Source organism: Epinephelus lanceolatus, chromosome 14 (genome assembly GCF_041903045.1).
Source record: "Epinephelus lanceolatus isolate andai-2023 chromosome 14, ASM4190304v1, whole genome shotgun sequence".
Taxonomy (NCBI): Eukaryota; Metazoa; Chordata; class Actinopteri; order Perciformes; family Serranidae; genus Epinephelus; species Epinephelus lanceolatus.
Genome location: NC_135747.1, coordinates 9,739,362 through 9,755,600, shown reverse-complemented (window position 1 = coordinate 9,755,600; position 16,239 = coordinate 9,739,362). Strand labels below are relative to the sequence as shown.

The window sequence follows — 16,239 nt, the reverse complement described above, 5'->3', positions numbered from 1 at the left end:
GTCTCTGTAGTCTGCTGAATTCAAGATGGGACATTTCTATCATTTTTTTTTTTACATAGACAGTATATAAAGATACATAGATTTTAGGTTTTGTAAATAAAGTTTTCAAATTTGGGATTTTATTTGTTTAATTTTCAGATTCACATTTTTAAAATACATGGATATAACCATAGTTACAATAATATAACATCAAACACATGTTTAACACTTCATATTTTGTCAAAAGAAACCCACATTTTATTGGGGACCTACTCAAATGACCACCTTTGGGTCTCGGGGACTCACTACATTGAAAACCTTTCAACATCACTGCATAAAAATGTTGTCTTACCATGTCCAGATGGGTAAACTAACAGCCATAGTGTCACTGACACACAGAAACCACTCTTTATCATTCTCGGCGTTCACTTGTAATAACATGTCAGTTGAAACATTTACAATCTATGTTTCTACATCTGAACTATTGTGACTTAAAAGCCTCGTCTGCTGGTTTGACTTGCTCAGGTAGCTGCCTGAGTAAGTGTCAACACTTTGACAAAGCGAGAAAAGCTCTCCTCAGCTTTGAGTGTAATGCTCAGCTGGGGTATTTGTTGTCAGTGGAAACCCTCAAACCACATGAGAAAACAATAGAAATCACTTACACACTTTGAAGTAAAAAGGTTTATTGTATGCAGTGAGCCAGGCTCAGCAGCACCAGAGATGTTGAGTGCTTCTATATTTATTCCAAGGAGGTGTGCTGGTAATGTTTTATCAATAATACAAATCCCCTTTTCGCATTTGCTTGTCAGCCGACGGTCTTGCTGCGTACGCACTGGGGGAGAAACTGATTAATTCTGCTTCGCTCACATGGAGTCACAGTTCAACTTACCCTGACTGAGGTTGACATGGAATATCAGTTAGTGTTTGAACTGGGTCAGGTTGTATATTAAAGCTGCTTTCCGTTCCTCTGTTTTCTAAAGCACACAAAAGGAGATGCAGTGGAGTTGTGCTGCATCGAAAGTCTCAGTAGTGTGTGTGTGTGTGTGTGTGTGTGTGTGCATTGCTGGCAAAGTTTCAAATCTCCCTAAGATGCAGTATATGGCATGAGCACAAACAGTGTTTGCACCTCTCATATTCCTCAGCTTTTCAATAGACTTATTCAGTCCTTCTTTTATTCATTACATGTCCAACTCAATTTTCTCCTCCCACTGTGCTTATACACTGAAGGACGCCTGCCTCGCAGCTCCAACCAAGGTGATGAAAATATGGTTTTTCACCTCCTGGATCTCATTTTAGAAGTTTTTGCAATCTTTCTGGGAATATTTTACTCACCAGCTTTATTGCTGGGATCTGGGGATGCGGATGAATAATAAAAGTCAACAAAACTTATTTGAAACCAAAACACATTAAAAAAATCCTGTCAATCAACATATATAGTGTGTTTCTGATGCACGAGCCTCGTCCCAGACCACGGCTGAGATATGGTGCATGTTTACAATGTATATCTGTGGGTGTTTAGTTTATGTGGTGAAGTGCATGCAGATAGTTGCTGTACATGTAAAATTGCTGCTGAGCACACCTATGCCATATGACTGTCATAACTGTACAATGCATGGAATACATATGGTTTATTTTGTAGGGTTGGGTACTGAAATCTGGCCCCAAAATGGCACCAGTTCCTGTAGGATCCATACCTACTGGACCAAATCACAACACTGATTTCAGAACCTCATTTCAGTACAGATTGCGTGCTTAGTGTCTACACACTGTATACAATAATGGACGTAGCCATCGTTATGTCACCCATTTGTTAGTAGACTCCATTTTGAAGCCTCAAATTCGACATCTTTGCCGTCACCATCTGGGATTTTTGGAGCTAGAAGTGACTATATTTGGGTGAGAGGCTGGCACTGTGGAGGAGTGATGATGGATCTGACCGAGAATCCAAGAACACTAGCTACAGATAGCCTGTAATTCAAGGTCACCATGCCCTTAATTATGCGTGATTTTAAGTCTCGATAAAATGTAAATAGGTAACTTGTAAAAAAAGTCATCCCTGTACACTTGTCATAAAGGGGGAAAGTAACTACAGAGACCAAAACCGTTCTTTGTATCAGGTGGTAAACATTTGTATTTCTGCTGTAGAGTTGGACATTTTCACGTAAGCCCCATTTCCACCAAGCAGTCTGGTACAGGTCAGTTCAATTCGGTATGCATTTTTTCTGTTTTCACTGTGAAAAGTTGTGGATGGTATCAATCAATCAATCAATCAATCAATTTTATTTATAAAGCCCAATATCACAAATCACAATTTGCCTCACAGGGCTTTACAGCATACGACATCCCTCTGTCCTTATGACCCTCGCAGCAGATAAGGAAAAACTCCCCAAAAAAACCCCTTTAACGAGAAAAAAAAACGGTAGAAACCTCAGGAAGAACAACTGAGGAGGGATCCCTCTTCCAGGACGGACAGACGTGCAATAGATGTCGTACAGAACAGATCAGCATAATAAATTAACAGTAATCCGCATGACACAATAAGACAGAGAGAGAGAGAGAGAGAGAGAGAAGATAAGATAAGATAAGATACACCTTTATTGATCCCATAATTGAGAAATTCCAGTGTTACAGCAGTCAAGAGGAAAGAGTCAGATTAAAGATTTCAAATTTAAACTTAAAAACTTAAATAACTAGGCATGCAAATAAGTACAAAAATACAAGAGACGGCGATAAATAATAATAACAATAACAATAAAAATAAGATGCAGATAATGACAGTAGCTTACAACAACATTATTGAAAGTAATAATATTATAGTTATAGTTCTGGCTACTGTGGTACAATATGTTGAAAGTATGTATTAATATCTGGCAGTATACATGTGTGACAATAATTATATGTGTATAATAACAGAAGTATGACTAATGACTAATGATGACAGCAGCAGCAGGAGGCATCTGGCAGGACCACGGCAGCAGCACAACCACACACGTCACGCTGTCCAGGCACCGCTGCGATATGAGTTAATCTGAGAGACAGTGGAGCACAAAGGCTCCGGAGAAGAAGCCGAGTTAGTGACATCCAGAATGGCCGAGTTAGCAAGATGCAGTAATAGAATACAAGAGAGAGAGAGAGAGAGAGAAGGAGAGAAGGAACAATGGAACCCTTCCTTACCATCCCCATTTTTGGTCATCCCGCTGTTGGGGTACCTAGCACACAGATCTGGTACTAAAAGGTGGAGCTAGAAACACTGCTGTCCATTGATTGGTCAATAGCAGATGGTCACTCTGCTCAGGGCTGAGTTGTGGCTGGTTTTGAATCTTATGTAACCACTGTTCATACTGTGCTAAGTCTTACATACATTAGTAAGCTTCAACTTTTAGATTAAATGCTGTTTTGCTGCCTCTCACAGCAGCTATAGCCTGAGAAATAAATAATTAATCGTGTAGACTGCTGTCGACTTTTAAGGTGGAACATTTACTAGTCATGTTAGTCAGTGCATGAGTTGACAACATGAATGCATCAGCACACCTTAAATTTCAATATGACAACTTTAACCATTCCATTAGTTGTTATTATCTCTCTTAGATGACATACACTTTTAGTAATGAGTGGATCTTCAAGTGTTTAAAAATATAATAATTTTGACTGGATAATGTGAACTGCATATATTCTAATCCTCATTCTGAGAAAAAAAACAGTGTCGCAGAGCATCATACCTGTGGGCTCCTGCGCTTGACTGAGAAGGACTAAATGCACAAACCCGCTATTTTAAATATCCCATGGAGAGAGACTCTCACTCTTGCCTATTCTATTTTGTTCTGAAAATGTCAGCGTGTAACCCTGTTCCCTGGACGATAATTGAGGTGCACACTTCCATCTGTTTCACCGCTGATGAAGGAGTACATGGAGTGCTGGACGGAGCAGTCAGTTACAACAACCCCACCCACATTTAAGAGTGCTGTTTGTGGTGGAAATGCTAAATGGACCTCGGGTCTAGGTACCATGTCTGAAGGGTAACTTTTGGTTCCACAGGTACCATACCAAATGTGTTTGGCTATAGTGGTCTAGCCAGCCTCAAGTGGTGATTCTAGGAACTGCAGTTTTTGGCACTTTGGCATTGGTTTAATATTTCAGCCCCAGAGGTTGCTGCTTGGTAAGGACTAGCTGGTTTATGGTTTTAAGAGAGAGAGTAAGTGGGGGATCTGTCTAATAGTCTCACTGCTTCTGTTTCTTCTTCCACTGGGCTTGCTTCTGAAGTGCACTGAATGCACTGGAAGTGCATCCAGTTGCGTCAACGCTCATCAGGTGTCAGTCATTAAATCCAGTGAAAAAAGAATGGTTCATAACTAACATGAGTCACGATGAGGTAATTCTAAAGGAATAAAACAAGATCCAGGTTATAGAAAATAACTCGTACAATAAAATAATATTAGGTTGAAATCTCCAGTACAAGATTCCTCAAGAGCTGCTCTCAATATAATGTACAGCTCACTGTGGTTTATTTAAAGCACACATACATAATCTTTTCCCTTTGTCATTTTGATGCTGTAAGAGCGCTAATGTACCATGAAGGATGAGCTATTTAGAAAGCCTAGGAGTCACAAAGGCTCAAAGTTGTTATTTTGAGTAACCCATTTTCTCAAATGTCTGGATGCAATCTGATGATGTGTAGTTTCTGTGTAGGTCAGGACGCTGCAGGTTTTAAGATGTACTTGCCAGCTTGTACCCTTTGTACACAGAACCTGACATCTGCCCAGTGCAGGCACAGTCCTGCCCCTCAGGAAGTAAGATGGGTCAGAGCCAGCCTGGCGCAATCTCTGTGTCCCACGTCTCTTATCTAGCACTTCCAGCATGTTACTCACTGGATCTCTACTGCTGCCCACATGATGGTGTTTTCTTATCAGGAAACTCATGCTTTAGAGCCCAGAGGGAAGAAAAAGGTTCAAGATCTTTGGGAAACTTTATTTTTTAATGGGGATTATTGCATGACCTCTTCCATTAAAACACATTCTCCGCAACTACTCCATCCACTTCCCCCTCCCTCTCCTACCTGCTCCGGGAGCAATCTGAACTATGAACATCACTCCCTTCATTAGACATATTTCTCTGTCTAACTTTATTGGATTTCTCACATTGGATTTATTGCATTAGTATTAGACCTGTTTTAATCCTCTTGTTGGATTATAATCCAATTTTCTGCGACAACTGTCATTTTTTTGTAATTAAAATCTCCCCTCCTTTATCTCTTGCAGCCCAAGCCATGTAAGGAGTATGTGCTTTGGACTTTTTTTTGTCAGCTTTTTGTTGTCTTGGTAACCTTGAGCTGGGTTCATGTTTTGGGCATGTAAATCCCTTGGAGTCATATTTCATATTGGACCATATGAATAAACTTGACTTGACTCGGAATACTTTATCAAGGACTGCTTCTTTGAGTTTGTTTTGGAGTCAACTTTCTGCTGAGCTGTCAAAACTTGCTTAAGAAGATTAATCCAGCAGACCTCCCTCCTTCATAACAAGTAACCCACCCCTGTCCCCGGGACTTCAAGCTTCTCATTGCCAGTGTATCTTAATTATGATTTTTGGGTGATTGGCTCCCACTAATGAGGGGGAACAGGGTGAATTAATTTCAACTGAATGGAGCCACGCACACAGAGATCCATTCGTCATTATGCCAGCGCCACACCGCCCGCGGCAGTGCTGCGAAGCGCGGCGCACCGACATTCTCACCCGAGCCGGAGCACATCCGTTCACATCAGGCATTTCTCCACGCCAGTCAACAAGCGGTTCTGCTCCCAGCTGTTGTCTCTGTCACCTGGCTTGACACATTCGCTCGCCGCTCGCCGCTCGTGCAGAAAACTGACCAGACAGCGAAACGATCACTGCAGGGCGTGAGCCAGCCACGGAGCTGCGCGGTGCGGCGCCACCGGTGTGGATGACACAATAAATATTCACCTCGTCGCTAGATAGACCTACTCCTGAAAAACTCGTGCGCAAGGCTTTTTGTCCCTACGAGGCCACCGTCATTTACCCAACGGGAGGGGTGAGCGAGTGAGCCCTGCAATCTAGAATTTGACCACTGATGTCACTGTTTTCAACCCATTTTACACACTGGCCCTTTAAGAATATGTCTTACAAATCAGTTTACATAGCACAGTACCCAAGACTCAAACTCACAACTTAAGACACCAAGGACAAGTCATGATCTTGTTGAGCTATGACGTCAGCAAACACCCTGGCTGCATGTAAAGGCAGATATCAAACAAGTGTCAAAAAAACAGTTATTAAAACAAAATTCTGAAATTTCTAGACAAAAATGTAGACAACACAGAGATGTCTGTGGTTTATTTTTTTTTTTTACAAAGATTGATTGCATCATAAGGGACAAACTTATGGTTGAAGATGCTCATATTTCCATTGACTGCAATAATAAACATGAGGATATATTCAGAATACTGGCAAATATTTACTTTTTGAAATACAATTCTGAAATGTTCCTGACTATCTCTACCATGACCCAGTTCAGTTTAGGACTAGATGTTACAATCCCTTGATCTGAATACTTGAGACTGTGAGTAGGAGTAATAGCGCCGTATGCGTTTTTTTCCGAGTGGGAGCCAGAGAATTAAGGTTAGATGGATAAACTTAAGTAAGAAGGAGCATAGGGAGGGCAGAACCAACAAGAGACGTCTGTGCAGACTGAACCCTTACCCTACCGGACCAGGCTGTACACTCTACCACCAAAACTTAACTCACTTTGATCGAGGTGGAGTTTTACTGGTAGATTGTTGCACATACTTGCGATTGTGAGTGAAAGTTGGAACCATGCTGGGGGAGGGGATGAGTGTCTAGAGAGCATAAAAGCTTCACTGGGGTCATCAGGTGGGTACCGTCCTTAATTGGTGTTTTGATGATAGGCCTACAACACTGCCGGGGGCTCATCGGCAACACCTGGTCTTCCAGGTGCACCCCTTCTGCTTTTACTCCCTTGAACCCTGCTGTTGTTAGTGGTATCTTTCCAGGCCAAAGTGGTGTCAAAAAAAGTCTTTTTTTTTCTTGAATACAGGAAACTGTTTGTACAAAAATCTTTTGGTGCATCACTCCAGACCCTTGCTCTGTTTTTGTGAAAACATAGTGATGGATTTTACAATTTCTACTCCACTAGGGATATACTGCGGTCAAAGTTGCAAAGTTGTAGCACACACAACTGATTTATTATGAAGTTTCAAACTTTTAATCTTTAGAGTATTGCTGTAGGGCCACCACCAGGACTATTAACTCTAAATTTAAGTTGAGGATGTTTGGCATTGAACTGGACCTATATGCAAAGTTTGATTTATTTCCATGCATGGGAAGGCAGATTTAATGGTAGGAAGAAACAAAAGAATAGAAAAGGGAAGAAGAACATTGGCAATAACAAGAGGAACCAGCAGCAGAGCAGCCAGGCCCCCAATTATGAGCTGAAAGTCTTTGAAACACTATATTGTTTGAGTCATCTCCAATGCCCCACATGCTCATTTCAAAATTGCAAAATGTGTGTGTGTACATAGATGATCTGCAGCAGTATGTATCAACACAATCTTGTGTACAGTACTCACTCAGCTCCTATTAACGCAAGGCCTTCCACATTCATGCACTCTCTGTGCCCTTTACATCTATCTTTGAATGTCATTTCCCACAAGTTCCTCAGGCACTTTCATGATAACTACTCAATACTGCAGGGTAACGCATAATGGAATACTATGGCCCTCATTTATCAAGTGAGTGCAACCACTTTAATCTTGAAAAGAGTGTGTCCTTTTTAACTACTAATTAACTAACTTCTCAATTCTGAAATGTTAAACTGTGAGTCCTGTGGGAAGAAAGTTGAGGGACTGCAGGTCTAATAAAGACAAAGGAGAAACAGCATTCTAGTGAACGCGACTGGCTGTTTTACGCTTTTTAATTCCAGATTTGCCAGAGAAGTGTTTCATTGATTTTTTTTTTCTTTTCAACATTGCGTTTTTCGAGAGTGATTGATCAGTGTGTTTGTTTGCTTTATTTAAACTATTAATAAACACTGACAGCTCACAAATCTCTTTAGCTGACACTGTGCTATAAATTTAATAGCGTTTATGAGTAAAAATGTTTTATAGTATTGGACAGAAGGCACAGCTTATGGTGCTTGGATAAAAAACAATTTTCATATGCGACCAGTGGAAAGTGCTGAGTCAGCACCTCAGTCATCAACCACACACTGAAGTAATTACTGTGGTCGAACATGTTCTTTTATTGTATTGTGTTTTTCTTTTTTTTTTTTTTAACTTTTTTTCTACTGTTTTGCGCAAACCGGTTTATTCATTGTGTTGTCTGATGCATACACTGTTGTACTATTTGAGGAAGTACAGTGTATTGACGGAAGATGTGTATTGCAAGGTAACCTATAATTTTAGGCTTACCCTTCTTCCACTTGGCAGTCTGAGATTGATATATCGTACAATACTGCTCAAAAGTTTAGAATTGTCTGCTGTAAAAGCTTGACTGGGTACAGTTAGACATCTGTGAAGACTACTCTATATTTTTGAATGTTCTTTCATGCCTTTAGGTTGTAGAAAGTCATCTTTACAAAAGATATTTTGTATGAAGGGTTTATTTTGTACATGGAGAACAAAACGCTTTATGATGGCTCAACTGGACTGACAGCTGAAAGGGCAGAAAGAGGCAAAGAGACCTCTGGGCAACAGCAGGAGGAGAAATAAGTTAGTCTAGGTTCAGGACTATTGGAATTATATCACAGGATATCATTTGAACATACTATAGACTGACAAATCACAGATCCCCATCAGAGTAATTTAATATTGAATATCTGCCAACACCAGGTCCCAATCTGATACTGTTAATCCTGTTTTTCTCAGATAATCCAGCTGCACAGTGCACACTTCAAGTAGGCTGCTTTAAAGTTCTTAAAATCAATCCAATGTATATGTATGACAGTTAAATAGGTCTGCAATGCATTAAAACAGTTCCTTAATGGTTTCTTTTTTTTTAATTTCAATTTTATACAAAATAAAGTATAAAAAAACAAACCCCCTCTTTAATCTCTTTGGCCCTAGCTCTGTCTCAAGGGAAAATCTTTGTCCCTTTAAGAGAGCGCTCTCCAATGTTTGATGCTTCACTGCAGCCTTTGTTACCTGAATGAACTCTATTCCGGTGAGTGTTTATTTTTGTGGTCTGTACATCTTTTGTGCGGATTACAATAATAAATAAGCCCACGCTTATTGGCATTCTGCTTGCTGGGCTTTTGTTGCGGTGGTGTGGTGAGTGTGACAGACCACTTTCTGTCTCTCCACCGCCCACAGTGAGCCATGCACCAGAGACAACAGCAAAATACAAGAATGTCAAGTTAAAAAATGGTTTATTGAGAACCAACAATGTCAACACTGATGCTGGGATACTTTTATCTTACTTAAAATGACTGTACTCATACTGTACCTTCCTTTTCTGCTCCTTGGATTATATCCACTCATGCTGTTTAAATGTATTGTATATGCTTAACATGTACATTTTAAACTGTATTGTGTCTTTTTCCCCAACAACTATGTTTTTACTGTTGAACATATTATTTTCTTTTCATTATTCTGGGACACCTATAAACATCAGGCAAAGGGACTGTAATGAAAATGATCTGTTAAGCTAACTCGGGTGCATTTACATTTGTTAGAATGTGGATTAATGCACACTGTGCCTTCTCAAACAAATTAATTAATTAATTAAAATATGTTAAATTTAATCAAATTAAAAGACACACTGAGTTTAAGCAAATGCTCATAACTGTAATGTAAATAACATTAATCAACACTACATTTTGCTGTTGTTTATGGTCTGTGGTGTTTTGCAGCAGATAGGGTGCATAATGGAGTAGAGACAAAAAGTCAGACAGTTAATGACGGCTACACTCTGGTAGCTGTGCATGAAACCTTTGCCAGTTAAAACACCTGTGTGACAGCTGACCTTAAAGGGATAGTGCACCCAAAAATGAAAATTCAGCCATTATCTACTCACCCATATGCCGACGGAGGCCCTGGTGAAGTTTCGGAGTCCTCACATCCCTTGCCGAGATCGGCGGGGGGGAGCGCCTAGCACACCTAATGGCTGACGGCGCCCCAGACTAACATCCAAGAACACAAAATTGAAACCACAAAATATCTCCAACATGCTCAACCGTAGTGATCCAAGTGTCCTGAAGCCGCGACATAAAAAGTTGTATCGAAAAACGTCATATGAACTCTGTTTTTAGCCTCACTGTAGCCTGTAGCTCTGACTGCTTCTTTGTGCTCCGTGCTCACGTGTGCGCTTGTGCGAGACCAGCGAAAGCATGAGCTTTGCTTACCCGTGTTTACATCACGTGACACGTGCACGACAGGGGGAGACAACAGTAACCACAGTTGCTAAAAGATAATTTGCACTACAGTCTTTTAGCAAAGGACAGCCCAGCATGTCTGAAGACTTTGAAATTGAGGAAGAACAGCATTTCTTTGTTGAGCCGTATTTGTTTGAGGCCAAGTATACGGACGCGGAACTCAGGCTACTGGACGAAGCAGCCACCGCAGCTCATGAGCCTAACCCTCAGCCAGCCGCAGAATACTGGAGTCGAGCACTGGAAACCTGGTGGTGTAGATGTTTCAAATGCAAAGCAAAGCCAGTGGATGAGGAAAGTCTTTGCTGCTCAGACTGGGAATTGGCGATGCCTGCACTTGAGAATCTGGACATCAGTAATGACGAGACTGCTGCTCTTCAGAGACCGTGCATCACCGATCACCCTGAGCGCACACACGTGAGCGCGGAGCACAGAGAAGCAGTCAGAGCTACAGGCTACAGTGAGGCTAAAACAGAGTTCAAATGACGTTTTTCAAAACAACTTTTTATTTTGCGGCTGCAGCACACTTGGATCACTACGGATGAGCATGTTGGAGATACTTTGTGGATTCAGTTTTGTGTTCTTGGACGTTAGTCTGGGGCGCCGTCTACCATTAGGTGTGCTAGCCGCTCCCCCCGCCGATCTCGGCAAGGGATGTGAGGACTCTAAAACTTCACCAGGGCCTCTATCGGTATATGGGTGAGTAGATAATGGCTGAACTTTCATTTTTGGGTGCACTATCCCTTCAAGCAAAGTATTGGATTTGTCTGTATATAGCTCAATGTATCTGATACCGATCTTTGAGATCATATTGCGACATCCCTAATATTTAGAGCCCAGCTGCATGGTTGTGGTTCAGTAATGATCAAGGGTCATTTACACTTTTCTGAACTGGAAAACAAATTCAGAATTGAAATTCCAAGAGTGTCATTTGACACTGTGAGACATTAACTAAATGGAAGCTGGAATCATTCAGCACAGTTGCTAGAGGAAAATGCTGGCATTGCACATTTCTGAAAACCACAAATACATTGGCATGCTTCGTAAGAATTATGTCAGCATTTCTGAAATGACACTGTATATGAGCGTCATGCCTGCCCAGCGATATGCCTGGCCAGCTGCACCCCACTGTTGGTTGTTTTTAGCGAGACATTGCTGTTTCCAGCAGCTTTTTTACCCCTGAATGTGGGTGTTTTTTAGCAACTTATTGCTGTGGTTCCAGCCGGGATTGTGCCCCTAAAAGCAGGTATTTTGAGCCAAAACAAGTGTTTTTTGTTCCTAAACCCAACCACACATTACCCACAGCACTGTGGGAACATAAAGTTTCAACATATCTGCGGCATAATAATGAGTAAATGTAACGTATCCGTAGTTTGCAGAAATGTACAATGCCAACATTTTTTTCTGGCGATTTCGTTGCAGAATTATACTGCTTACATATTGTTCAAATAGCCATTATTGAACGAAAGAAGAAAAACCTCAATATAAAAGGTGATTCCAGACTTCTGAGAGGTTGTGTTGCTCAGTAGAAAACTCTCTGTATCTTTGACAGTGTAAACAGAAAAACAAAAATCAGCTACTCATTATGTTGCTGTCACAGCCTTAATTGAACTGAAACACATGGTGATTTCTTTCAATCTCCAAATAAATGTTCTCACTCTCAGTATAATGCGTAAATAGCTTTTAGACAGATAAATAACTGTATAGATTGTATTAAATTGCCTAATGTAATCAGTACAGAGTTGACTTGCAGCAGTGCTTGTTCATCTCTAACAGCTTGATTCTTAAGTGTTTTTTTTTCTTGTCTCTCCCTGCCTACAGAAGATGCAGCACTAATGAGCACCCGTCAGCCTTTAGATGAGTGAAGCACAACAAAGAAACCTGAACATCAACAGTCCACACAGTGACAGTAAGGCCCCATATCTGCCATCTTACACACTCCGGAGCTGTCTGTGAAGTTATCATTATATATCATTATCATTATATAGTTATACCCTGTGCTTCAACTCCCCCTCAGCCCAGATCCTCATGCACCTGCTTATTGTTCAGTGATATTCTGTATGATTATGGGAACAAAAGACAGCCAGTGGCATATGGTAGCACTCACACATACAGCTCTGACACTATATTCAGCTGGGTACAATCTCGTCAGGGTATCTTTGCTTTGTGATATAAAGTAGACAGGAATGAGGTGACATTTTGACGCCATATCCTCTTAGAACATGCATTTATGTTTGGCGGTGACATTTCTAGAGCAGCTTTCAAATTCACACAGTTCTGGTAAATATCAAAGCATATGATAAACACTTTTATACTGTAGTCGTATAGCCTCAGTCCGTGGATCCCAAACATTTGTTAAACCCCTTCATAGTGATGTGGTTTTTATCACGACACCCCGCCACACACATCATATGTCTCTTTTGATATGACCTAATTTAGATATTAAGTGATGTGATATAGCCCCTCTAATTCTGAACTAAAGTATGAAGTATGCTTACAGATAACATGCATTTCTGTTTGTTATGCTCTGATGTAAAAGTAGCTTACATTTTCAGCTTTGAAGGACAAAAAACATTCACACATTGAATTGTGCGCTAACTCTGTTTTCCATTCTCCTCTCTTAGTTGCTTCAAATATTCAGTATCTTTTCAGGCTAAAGAGGTACTTAGTCCCAAGATTTGTCTCTCTTGAGCTTAAACAGCATCCATTGTCCCCTGTCCACATAAAGCCATGAGTAGCTTTTAATGGCAGCTCAAGTTTGGTTGTATCTGGTTGTATTTCTTTGAGCTCTGTTTACAATAACATATCTTTCCACCGCTTGCTGTGACTGTCACTATCTCTGACTGCTGTGTACCTTTTAAAATCTGTTCCAGAAAGTTTGTTACATAATTATGACAACTGGCAACCATGAGCTGCTGTCACCAATTGAAGCTGTTTTTAATGTGATGGCTCTGCTGTTTACTGCTTATTTTTATGCTCCCATGGTGCCGATACCCATGGCTGGAGGCATTATGCTTTTGGGTTGCCTTTCTGTTCATCATATGTCTGTCTGTCGCATTCTCGTCAACACGATGTCTCAAGAACACCTTAGTGGAATTACTTCAAATTTGGCAAAAATGTCCACTTGGACTCAACAATGAACTGATTAGAATTTGATGGTCAGAGGTCAAAGGGTCAATGTGAAGTTGCATCCACCTCATCCTTGTGAACACAATATCTCAAAAAAGCCTTGAGGGAATTTCCTGAAATTCCCAACTGGTGGGTCACGGTCTAAAAGTGGGTCGCAAGTCCATTCTGAATGGACCCCAAGTGACTCCTGTACATGTGAAGTTTGTAAAAATCATATTTTATTTTTTAGTACAGTGAATTTCTGGCACAGAGCTTTTATTTTGAAGTGAATTCCCTGTTTTAGAGTAAGTGACTAACGGACAGCTACTTGACAGAGAAGGCAAACTAGCTTGACGACATGACCAAATGCAAGTATGACTCCGGATGTATTAAACTACGTGGACCTTGAACTAATAACTAAGGAGAAATCTGGACCCTGTGGCTGGACCAGTTGGGAACCGCTGTGCTTGGACTCAAGGATGAACTGATTAGAATTTGGTGGTCAGTCAAAGGTCAAGGTCACTGTGACCTCTTAAAACATGTTTTTGACCTTAACTCAAGCATTCATCCACTAATTATGACAAATTTCACACAAATGTCTAGTAGGATATAATGATGAAGTGATGACATTTTGTATCCAAAAGGTCAATGTTCTGCGAAAACACTTTCCTGGACGTTATTTAACATCATATCTCAGGAGCAGAAGGGGAAACATTTGGTCAGATACTGAATTGGTGACACAAATCTTGGGTGTTGACATTGAAACTGCTTTGATTGTATAGATCTTCTGTGCTGCCAGGGGGGAAGATGTGTTTGGAGAGTCCGTGTTTTAGAAAATGAAGGTTCTTTGCAGCAACATTTGAAGTTGTTAACTGTCATAACTGCACATGAGTGTGAACAGACATGGATGTAAACTGTAATTGCCACTTAACTGCTTCGCGGAGGCAAACAACCATGAGACGGTAATTCTAGCGTTGATGTGTTTGAAATTATAATGTATAAAGGTAGATGATGATGTCCACCTGTTTTTTTTTATTTTTTTATGGGGAAACAATAGAAATACAGTAAATCGACCAAATCGACCATCCATCAAAATAATAACTTGAGATAGACTTTGATGATGTTATGAAGTGGTGTGGAATTATGGATGTTATTCTCTCCACTACCACCATTGCCAGTGAAAATCTAGTGTAATTCAGGCAGAAATCATGTTCACGGACAACTTACAGTTGGTAACTTTTATGAAAAAATAACTTTTTGTCATATTTGTTGAAACCTTGACTACATCCACACAGAAGTACATCAAACTGATGATGTGTAATAATAAAAATAATCAAGTTCCTCCTCCCACTCCTTCTGTTTCTAATGGCATTTGCAAGAATCCACAGTAGTTTCTGGAAATGAATAAACAAACAAACAAAAAAGAAACAGTCAGTGCAGAGAAGTCTCTAATGCAGCTGTCAATCATGTCAAGCGCTCAATGAACTGCAGTCAAACTGTTAAACTGGGCGGCATGGATCAAATATGAAAGAAGATTCTGTTACTGCATTGCCTATTTTTCACCTCAAATGTTTTCAGAAACATATTTTAGTGTCTTGTTTTTTCTAGTTTTTTTCTAGCATAGTTTAACAGTTTGATCACAGATATTACGAGCAGTGATTTACATGACTGACAGCTGCGTTACAGACTCCTGGGCTCTGATTTGTTGTTTGCGTTCACGTGCATTAAGGCCATTAGAGACAACTTGAGGAGGCAGAGGAACATGATGTTTTTCACAGACCATCTGTTTTAGTAATAATGTATTGACAGCTTCAGTAACATGGAAAAAAAGTTATTTTAACATATTAAAAATAATTATTATTTATTTAAATTATTATTATTTATATTTATATTATAGTTTCCAACTAAACTTTTGGTCACGTTACATTTTGTCATATCTACTCATGTCATCATGTCATTCTACTAAAATAGCTGCAAGTAATGTTAGCTAATGTATTGTTAACTTTTTAACGCTATTGTATGTGGCAGAGGTGGTAGTAAGTCACACATGTGCAAGTCATAAGCAAGTCTCAAGTTAAAACCTTCAAGTCTCAAGCAAGTCCCATATCACTGTGGTGAAAATAAAGCAAGTCAAGACCAGTCCTTGCTATAAATCATGCAAGTCAGGTCAGTTCCTTTCGTGTCGTCAGTCTCAAATCAAAGTCAAGTCTCAAGTCATGAATACCAAGTCAAAGTCAAGTTGTCTTTCATCAGTGCTGGTGAATCAAGTCACAAGTCCTCAAATTTGCGCCTCGAGTCGAACTCAAGTGAAGTCATGTGACTCGAGTCCCCCGCCTCTGTTAAGTGGTGAGCTCAATATGCTGCATAGCAGAAATAATGCTGTATTACTGTTTCTGAGGATAATTCTGTGACATTGTATGATTACTTCCTCACTCTCTGACATGTGTTAAGGTGTTTCCCTTCTGTCCCTGGAAGTTAGAGTAACCAGAGGGGGTAAAGGGGACATGACACCACTTACAGGCGACCAAATCAAACACACCGTTACCCGCGATAAAATTACAGATGTCTCTGGTTCAAGATGATAGAAAGGCAACAGTAACTCAAATAACCATTGGTTACAACCAAGGTATGCAGAAGACCATCTCTGGGTGAACAACAACTTGTTGAACCTTGAGGCAGATGGGCTACAGCAGCAGAGGACCACACCAGGTGCCACTCCTGTCAGCTAAGAACAGGAAACTAAGGCTACAATTCAC

At 40.3% G+C, this 16,239-nt stretch overlaps 1 protein-coding gene across 5 annotated transcripts in view; it reads left to right on the top strand.

The window, feature by feature from the left end:
- gulp1a (GULP PTB domain containing engulfment adaptor 1a) overlaps positions 1-16,239 on the top strand; it is a 125,210-nt gene that overhangs the window by 43,396 nt on the left and 65,575 nt on the right. For 4 of the 5 annotated variants that reach the window (XM_078174352.1, XM_033617577.2, XM_078174354.1 and 1 more), the window contains exon 2: positions 12,197-12,284. The exons of the other annotated variant lie outside the window; for it this stretch is intronic. In XM_078174352.1, the coding sequence (XP_078030478.1) occupies positions 12,233-12,284 (52 nt within the window). In that variant the 5' untranslated portion in view covers positions 12,197-12,232. The remainder of the gene's footprint in view (positions 1-12,196; positions 12,285-16,239) is intronic. 5 annotated transcript variants of the gene reach the window in all.